This window comes from Octodon degus, unplaced genomic scaffold (assembly GCF_000260255.1).
Source record: "Octodon degus isolate 3935 unplaced genomic scaffold, OctDeg1.0 scaffold00001, whole genome shotgun sequence".
Lineage (NCBI taxonomy): Eukaryota > Metazoa > Chordata > Mammalia > Rodentia > Octodontidae > Octodon > Octodon degus.
Window position 1 is genome coordinate 37,894,825 of NW_004524577.1, and position 9,320 is coordinate 37,904,144.

Consider the following 9,320-nt stretch of genomic DNA (forward strand, 5'->3'; position numbering starts at 1 on the left):
ACTTTTTGATGTCTTACACTTCTAACAATTTTTCCTATGTAATTTTTATGTTAAAGAATGTAACTGTCTCCATTTCATTTTCAGACTGTTTACTTCTCATGTGTAGATACATAACTTTTACATAATGAGTTTGTGTCATACTTTACAGAACATCTGACTCATCTGGTATGCAAAAGAGACTTTGGAAGTGTTTGCAATAGGGCAAGGAGAGGCTCCTATTGCACATCATCTGGGAAAATGGATCAGTAACAAGGCTGCTGCTCATGAGCACCTACAATGGTATTTAATGCACTCAAAGCTATCAATGGCTCTAATGATAAAGAGAGACTAGAGTTCTCACTCTGACACTGACAGCTCTGGATGACTGGGACCTTGTCCACTGTATGGCCCCATCCCTCATCCTTCTTTCCCTGCCCTATGTCCTCCAACCTCCTCTGATCAATCACTATGCTTCTTTCTGCCTTAGTCTTTGCTTATACTGCATTTCTTGCTTGGTCACTACCCTGCCTTATTAGTAATAGTGGAAGACAGTTTTCTTCCTTGTAAAAAAAAAGTATATTTTTCAGTGTGTGTAAATTTCTGACTCTCCTGCTAATGTCTGATTTTTTGCCTCTGTGTCTTTAGTACCTCAAATAGCACCTGATCCATCACTGGAACTAAGTACAGGGAATAAACTGCATCAGGCGCTCATTGTTATGACACGCTTGTGGACACTTTCCTTCCAGAAACTACAGAAGGCAAAGGAGATTCTGACCAATGAAGAAAGCCCAGCCAGCTATGACCACTGATGAAGGAACCAGGTATTGGTACTGTTTCTAGCAATGGGAACCTTTGACCAACTCAGTGAAAATGAGTACCCTCATGAAGCCAAGCACTGTCAACACAGAAGCGAGTGATTTTCAGGCTGACACACCATGCTGCTCAGCATTGCTCTTGCATTCAACCTTTGAACTGCAAAGCATAATAAGTACCTGTATGGAAGTATCCCCACACCCACCAGCCATTATCTAAGAGCTGATCATGTAGAATAGCTACTTCATGAGTCAATGCCCTAGGTTGTACGACAGACAGACCTGATGCTACAAGAATCTCACCAGACTCATACCAAGATTAAAGATGAGGAACTGAATGTACAAAGGGAAATAAAGGAAGAGGAACTGGATTCAATGACAGAGAAAATGAAACAAAAAAAATCTGAGTCCCTTGAATAGTCCACAAAAATCCACATTCTCCAAATTTCTCATATATGAATTATTTTATTTCTGGGGATGCCCCACAATGGACTGCAGAAGAAGTTCATAAACTACAAAATGTAATATGCCCTGCTCTGTAAGAGGGAGAGAACAAGTCTGGTGCCTGCTGAGCAATCTGTAACTCTCATGTTTGTGGACTCTTCAGAATTGACTGATTCCTCCCATCTCTGAAGTCACTCTCACAATGGGGCTGCTTATAGGTTCTTAGAGCATTTTGAGGGTTTCTGACAGAGAAGAATGTTGGATTGTGATGTTGGTGCAGGTTCCACAGGTGGTAATCAACTAACATAGTATCAGAATATGATGCTTGTCTTTGGGATCAGCACATTAATTTAGAAAGGATTTAGGAATAAGAGAAATGAGTGTCAAGATAAAGAAGCCGTGTCTTTCTTGCTTCCCTCCAGCCCCTTCAGCTGTTTCCACTCAGACTTCCCTGCCTATCACCACTTGTTTCCACTGGTGTTGTCCAGCTGTAATATGTGCAGTGGATATGGGTGGGAGTGGTAGGACTTGGGCTAGAAAATTAGCTTTTATGTAGTAATCTTTGACTTTAGTGATGTTAAAAGCAGGCTGAAATGTGATTGTTATTACATTGGAAGGAGTTTGTATGTTAAAATATGCATAATGTTTACCTTTTTAACCATTTTAAATTGTGCCGATTGTGATACAGTAAAATTAATTAAAATTAGTTCCACATTCTTACCTTGATACATACCTGATGAAGCTGAAGTTCTGTTAATGGTGTCTCCATTTGCCCCAGAAGAAAATTTATCCTGTAAAAGGAAAAGATTGATGCTTTATCTTTAATAATAAAAATGTGTCATCTCTTAAAAAGTTAGTAATTCCCTCTTTTCCATGAGAATATATGAGGGAATACAGTCTAAGACACATACTGGATGTCTGAAACCATGGTATACACATGTATACACATGTACACAGACATATACAGTTTTTTCCTACACATAGCTACGAAAGTTTATAAATTAGGCACAGTAAGGGATAATAAAATATAAAAGTGCTTTTTCCCCTGTAGTGCTGCTTGGCCTGCAGGTCTGTGTAGGGCCGCGGACACTGGTCTGTATTACACAGGATGGGTTTTGTTAAGGTTGTCAAGAATAAGGCCTACTTTAAGAGATACCAAGTGAAGTTTACAAGACGACGAGAGGGAAAAACTGATTACTATGCTAGGAAACACTTGGTAATACAGGACAAAAATAAGTACAACACACCTAAATACAGGATGATAGTTCGTGTAATAGAGATATCATTTGTCAGATTGCTTATGCCCGTATTGAAGGGGATATGGGTGGTATATGCACATGAACTACCAAAGTATGGTGTGAAAGTTGGCCTAACAAATTATGCTGCAGCGTCTTGTACTGGCCTGCTGCTGGCCCACAGGCTTCTCAGTAGGTTTGGCATGTATAAGATCTACGAAGGCCAGGTGGAGGTGACTGGAGATGAACACAATGTGGAAAGCATTGATGGCAAACCTGGTGCCTTCACCTGCTGCTTGGATGCAGGCCTCGCCAGAACTACAACTGGCAATAAGGTTTTTGGAGCCCTAAAGGGTGCTGTGGATGGAGGCCTGTCTGTCCCTCACAGTACCAAATGATTCCCTGGTTATGATTCTGAAAGCAGGGAGTTCAATGCAGAAGTACATCGGAAGCACATCATGGGTCAGAATGTCGCAGACTATATGCACTACCTAATGGAAGACGAAGACGCTTAAAAGAAACAGTTTTCTCAGTACATGAAGAACAATGTAACTCCAGACATGATGGAGGAGATGTATAAGAAAGCTCATGCTGCTATACGAGAGAATCCAGTCTATGAAAGGAAGCTGAAGAGAGAAGTTAAAAAGAAGAGGTGGAATCGTCTCAAAATGTCCTTGCCCAGAATAAAGATCGGGTAGCTCAAAAGAAGGCAAGCTTCCTCAGAGCTCAGGAGCATGCTGCTGAGAATTAAACCAAATTTCTATGAAGATTTTTCAGATAAAGACCAATAAACTTATTCATCAAGAAAAAAATTTAAAAATAAAATATAAAAGTGATACTATGTACTTAATTATGTAAATATATTCTGTCAAACTTATTGTATTATACTTAGCATTCTTTTGAGGATGTGAGATGACACATCTCTGTAATAAGATGAAATGAATGACAAAGACATTGTGTTGTAGCATTAGGCTACTATTAACCTTCTGACAATCTCTCAGGAAAACTGGATACTTCACATAATCCTGAATCATCTTGATATACACCAGAATATCAATAATCCTTATATCTTGAATACACCAGAAAGGAGATGACTCACATTTGGTGGGACTGAGCAGGATGGATGGATATTTTATCATACTACTTGAAACAGCACACAATTTAAAACTTACTGTTTATTTCTGAAATTTTCCATGTAATATTTTTGGACCATGGCTGACTACTAATAATTGAAACCACAGAAATCAACATCATGGATAAAGGGAGATTGTTGTATAACAATTAAGCTTAGTTCAAGACAAATCAATGGCACACAATAAGGTTTTCTAAATCATTGGATATTTTTTATGTATTCCAAGAAACATTCACTTTAGCACTGAAGTAGAATACATTTAACATAGTACTTAAAATAGCATAGCCATGAACCAAATTATGTGGGCCACTCATTTCTGTAAACAGTTTTACCTGAGCTCAGCCATCCTCTTTCACCTATATATGCCTGTGAGTAATCTTACACTACAACAGCAAAATTGTGGGTTTAGACTGTAAGGTCTGCAAAATCTACATTATTTACTATTTGGCACTTTACATAAAGGGTTTTCTGAAACCTGACTTTAAAACTTAGTCATTTAAGTCACCCATATACTTGAAAAGTATAATCAAATACTATTATATAAGTAAAACCTGAGGCTATCACGCCTCTTCACAACAGTCCGCCCTTATGCTATAAGGCAGAAATGATGAACCTATGGCATGTGGTGCAACAGGGTGCTTGTGTCACTGAAAGCTCTAAAAGCCTCACCATCACGGCTGCAGAAAGTACTTCTTTTCCTTTTACTTGGCCCAAACTCTGCAGAGGCTGTTTCTTTTCCTACCTTAGTTAAACTTTGCTGCCATTAAAAAGATAATAAAATCTGACAAAAGGAATATGTAGGTAAATCAATCTCTGTTAATATTCATCAATGCTGTACAGACCCGTAGAATGCAGAATAAAATTAGTGGGTGATAGTCTCTACCGCAGGGAAATTTACTTTACTCAGCACAGTGGTGCATGGCTATAATCACAGCACTTGAGAAGCCAAGAAAGGATGATTGTGAATTTGAGACCAGCCTGGGCTACGTAGTACAGCCCTGTCTAAAAAAAAAAGTAAGACACTGAAAAATGAAATTTAAAATTTTTCCATTGTCAGCTATAGATCAGAATATTCATGGTTAATTTCAATTAAATTTGAGCAGTTCAAGATTGTCCTCAATGATCTCAAGTCTATTCCATTTTTCCTACTTTCATCTCAAAAAAACCATTTGCTATCAATGAACATGCATCACCATGGCAGTGGTATGGCTAGACTTAGAAAATTCTACTCTTGTTATAAAATCAATAGCTGAACGTCAAGTCAACTTTGGGAACTTCCAACATTTTTCAGGATCTCTTTGATTAAAGACAATTTCAGTCATTTTCCTCAAAACTAAATCTAATGATATCCTATATCATTAACCATGCTTTTATTTCCTCTCCCATAAACTTCCTCTAATTAGGGAAAAACCTTGCTACTCATGCAAATGAAAATCAAAAGTCAATAATCTAAAAATGACCTACCGCAGATATTTTAGTCAACTTTCTACATTAGAACAATCACAATCTTCCTCCAAATAATTCATTTAAATAAGTCCCAAAGCTGGAAGGGATCTGCACCAAGGTGAGCAACTTCTTTTTTTTTTTTTTAAACAACTTCTAATAGTATTTATTTTCTGAAAAAAATTTTCCACATAAGACATCAAATGATTTTTCAAGCTATTGTACCTTTACAAGCCTCAGAAGTCATTCAAACATTTTTCTGAGTTGTCACTAAGGGCAAGAGGACAACAGCACCCTTGAAATGGCTTGGGTGTTTGATAACTGCAACGGAAAAAAAAAGTCCAATTTATTACTGCCAGACATTAAAATAAAGAACAATGGTCCAATTTTCCCTACAGTGAAATCCTGAAGACATTTTTGTTTCTAGTAGCCACAGGTCTACTGAGTGAATAGGGCCAAAAAAAGGCTGGCTTTAAATGTGTTGTAAAATATAAATGACAATGGTGTGCTATTTAACATCCCCCACACACTCAACTCACAAGTTCCAAGGCAATTTTTGAAAAATTAAATTTTTTTAGAATTTGTTCCATCATAAACAGATTTAGATCTTACACAGGTATATAGAGACAGATATGGAAAGAGATTATAAATAAATGGAGTAGAATATTAATAGTAGATATGTATTTCTAGGGCTGGGGAGATAGTTCAGTGGCATAAAAGCCTGCCTAGCAAGCACAAGGCCTGGAGTTCTATCCCCAGTACTGCCAAATTTAAAAAAAAAAAAAAAAAAGCAGCTTTATAGTTCTAAAGACTTTTTTTTTAGCACTATTCTAATTCTTACAAATTTTCCCCATAAATTTAAAATTATTTCCCAGTAAGATTTTTTTGTGTGTGTGCAGGGTCACACTACACATCTCAGACTTGTAGTGATCCTCCTGATTTCTGCCTCCCTAGTGCTGGGATTACAGGCATGAGCCACCACACCCAGACTCCATTGGTTGGCTTAGCGTGCCTGGGGGCAGGGCCGACGCGGAATGCAGAGCCAGGGATCGAACCCTGGCCCCTGTGCTTACCTAAGTCCACTGAGCTATACCGCCAGCCCTTAAGACTTATTAAAGAAAAAAATTCTTCATCTTTTTTACTAACCTAAAAAAACCAAACATCACCTTCCCTTCCAGCAACTGAACTGCTTCTCTGCCTCTCTTTAAACTGGACAGATTATCTACAGCTGCTTCCGCTGATTTCTCATATCCCATATTTCCTAAAAGCAACTCTGACCAAGCTTCTATTCTCATCTCCGCATTGGAAATGCCTTAGTTCTGCTTTTCAGTACTGAAAACTTAATGCAGTGCCTTTATACTGAGCAATATTTCCACCCTTTTTATTACTTGAGTGTTTCTAAATTTCTTAAGCTGAGCTTGAACTTGCAATCCTCCTGCCTCAGCCTTCCAAAATACTAGAATTGCAGATATGCACCCATGACCCTTGCTTACAATGCTTTTTAAAGAAGGAAATTATGTAAGAAAATTACTGCTTCTGTGTTTCAACAGAGAGGTCTCTTAACAGCATCTGAAGGATTTTCTTTTTCTTTTTTTCTTTTGGCTGGTGCAAGATGCCTTAGGGGCACATCTGGTAAGAACTGAGGATCTGGGGATCGAACCACAGTATCCAGAGCCTGATTGATTTGCTTAAGCAGGCACTTAAACAACTGAGCTAATTGAGCAGGCCCCCCGCAGCATCTGAAATAATTTCATTTTCTTCCTGTGCTATTGGCCACTAATTCCAGCATAAATCAGGATTCATTACCATACAAACTGAAAATTTTTAAGAAAGGAAAAACTTTAGGAAACACTGTCAAGTAAATAACATTTCTACAAAAACAGCCCCTTAGAATACACTATCTTCCAAAGTACACTTTATTGGATTTTTTAAAATCAGAAGTGAAATCTCAAAAGCCACTCTTCTGCCCTTTCTCCATTAAGTGTCAGATAGGAAAAAAGATCTGATGATTTGTGGTACATCAAGTTGATAGCACCACTGAATCAGCCTAATAATCTTGAGAACTCTCCTACTATAAAAACAATCTTCAGATTTCAAAATATCATCCAGAATCAAATTATTTTCAGTTCTTTACATAAGTGGTCCTGAAACTTTCAACCATGTTTGTACAAGCTTGCTTTCACCTGTATGTCCTAAATCACGATTTAAATTACATTGTTAATGTTACATCTGTTTCAACTTTTAATTATCAAATTACCACAAACACATTAATATATTTTGAGGCTTATCCTGCTCCTCATTCTCCATCAAACTAACAATCATATGGAGATAGATTATAATTTAGAACATTCCTATCAGTTCCACTTTGACCTTTGATTAGAAAGCCACAGTGGGTCCTGGGAGATAGCTCAGTAGAGTAAGTGCTTGCCTGGCAAGCGCAAGGGCCTGAGTTCAATCTCTTGTTCCACCAAAACAAAACCAAAAAAAGAAAGAAAAAAGCCACAGCATTTGGCTGGCAAATGCCAGGCCTTGAATTTGATTTCCAATAGCACACACACACACACACAGTATTACCTTCTCAAATACAGGAACGTAGGACGACACATGAGGTTTGACGATTTCTGCTTCCCAATCTTCATCTCCCATGGTGGCTTCAGGCTGTATTAGTATTTTAAAAACATCCAATTTGGGTCTTGATTAGATCAAAATTTTCTATCCAACGTAGCTCAGTGACAAAGCAAACAAAACACGAGGCCACGATTTTAATCCCCATCATATAAACACACACACACACTGACATCTATTCAACTACTGCTATTCCTCTCAGAAGCTTTTTGAGAAAAAGAGGTCTTCCTACCTAGGCATGGCATTTGTATCTATCCACGCTTTTTATCTTCGAAAGACTGAATCACTTACCTAATCATTCTAGCCACTGCCACATCTAGCAGATGCTTAGGATTTTCCCCCAAAATCTGCTCCTCCTTCAGAGGATCTCCCACAGGGCTCATAGGCTATTAAAGGGGGGCGGGGGTGGGGTACTGGACAATATCCATGGTTTTTCCCTATGTGTGCTTTCCCCCTGGACTTCCTAAGCAAGTAAGATGTTCAGTTTCCAAGTTCTGTTGGAGAGGGCAGTTTGAAGGAAAGAACCACTGGAGACTGACAGGGCAGAGAAGTAAGAGGCTCAAATCCCCCCAACAAAGCACTGCTTGTTTCTTCCAGTAGGTGTATACGAACGGTACTACAACCATCTTACGTCAGAGAAGAGGCCCCCGTAGGCTCTGCGCCAAAGGCTCCTCCTCTTCCGCCTCTCCAGGCCTCAAATCCTTGCAGGAGGGAGGAGACCCACCAAGGACGTCCTCAAACCCCACCCGCCCCACTCACTGTTCATTTGGCCCAAAGTCCCAGGACTAGCAGGCCTGCGGGGCCTCGAGGAAAGGCCGCCAGCGAACTCACCTCTCCACTCCCGGCTCTCGCTCGATCCTCGCAGGCACGTGAACCACGTTTAAACGGCTGCACGTGCGGACGCTGATGCGTCAGGCACGCTGCTCCAACAGCCAATCATACCAGGTGGCGGGGAGCACCAGCGGCCAATCAGCGCTCAGACAGCGGGCGGTGTCCCGCCCCCCACGTCAGCCTTGGGGTTTGGCGCCTGCCAGCGTTCTAGGCTGCGGCCTCGGGATCTACTGGCCTTCGCCCCTTTGTGCCTGAGCAGAGAAGGCTGGCTGCCGGCCTGCCCCCCACTTTCCTTTACTCTGGCAATCTTCAGTCAGAAGAGGCGGCTCTAGGTTTTCTATGTGCCAGCAAAGCAAAGCATCTTTCGTCGCCTCCCTTTTTCCAAGACACGCAGAGACACAGCACTCACGGGAGAGTCCTGTCCCTTAGGTTTTCTCTCCCTTCCACCTCCCACAACCTCTAGTCGTTGGCCCTTCCGGTTCTTAATTTCTGAGACCTCGCTGCTCACCTGGTTAATCCAGGTGCCTCAATGTGCGGCTGAGGCAGGTGGACTTGTTGCATTCCCGATTCCAACCAATATAGGAAAGATGAGGCCGAGAGGGTCGGTGCGGGTGGTTCTCCAGGAAGTGATAAAGTTAGGCTGTCATACGAAGTTGAGTGTTTAACTGTGTAGGAAAGAACAACCTCGGATTTCAGGAGGAAGGAGAAGATTGGGGCTGGCATTGGTTCATCACTGCCTGATTTGTGATTCACCTCTTTATATCCCGAGGGGCAGTAATGGCCAATGGCCAAGGGTTGTTCCAATGCTGTCTAATGCTT

The 9,320-nt window shown here is 40.4% G+C and overlaps 1 protein-coding gene across 6 annotated transcripts in view; it reads right to left on the bottom strand.

Annotated features, from left to right (window-relative positions):
• Nucleotides 1–8,533, bottom strand: part of Ddx4 (DEAD-box helicase 4) — a 52,354-nt gene extending 43,821 nt beyond the window's left edge. For 3 of the 6 annotated variants that reach the window (XM_023709346.1, XM_023709343.1, XM_023709335.1), the window contains exons 1-3: nt 8,502–8,533; nt 7,620–7,703; nt 1,957–2,026 (exon numbers count right to left, since the gene is read on the bottom strand). In XM_023709346.1, the coding sequence (XP_023565114.1) occupies nt 1,957–2,026; nt 7,620–7,691 (142 nt within the window). In that variant the 5' untranslated portion in view covers nt 7,692–7,703; nt 8,502–8,533. Of the gene's footprint in view, nt 1–1,956; nt 2,027–7,619; nt 7,704–8,429 lie in introns of all 6 variants that reach the window. The other 3 variants (XM_023709350.1, XM_023709340.1, XM_023709339.1) reach the window with 2 other exon arrangements.
• Between the last annotated feature and the right edge of the window lie 787 nt (nt 8,534–9,320).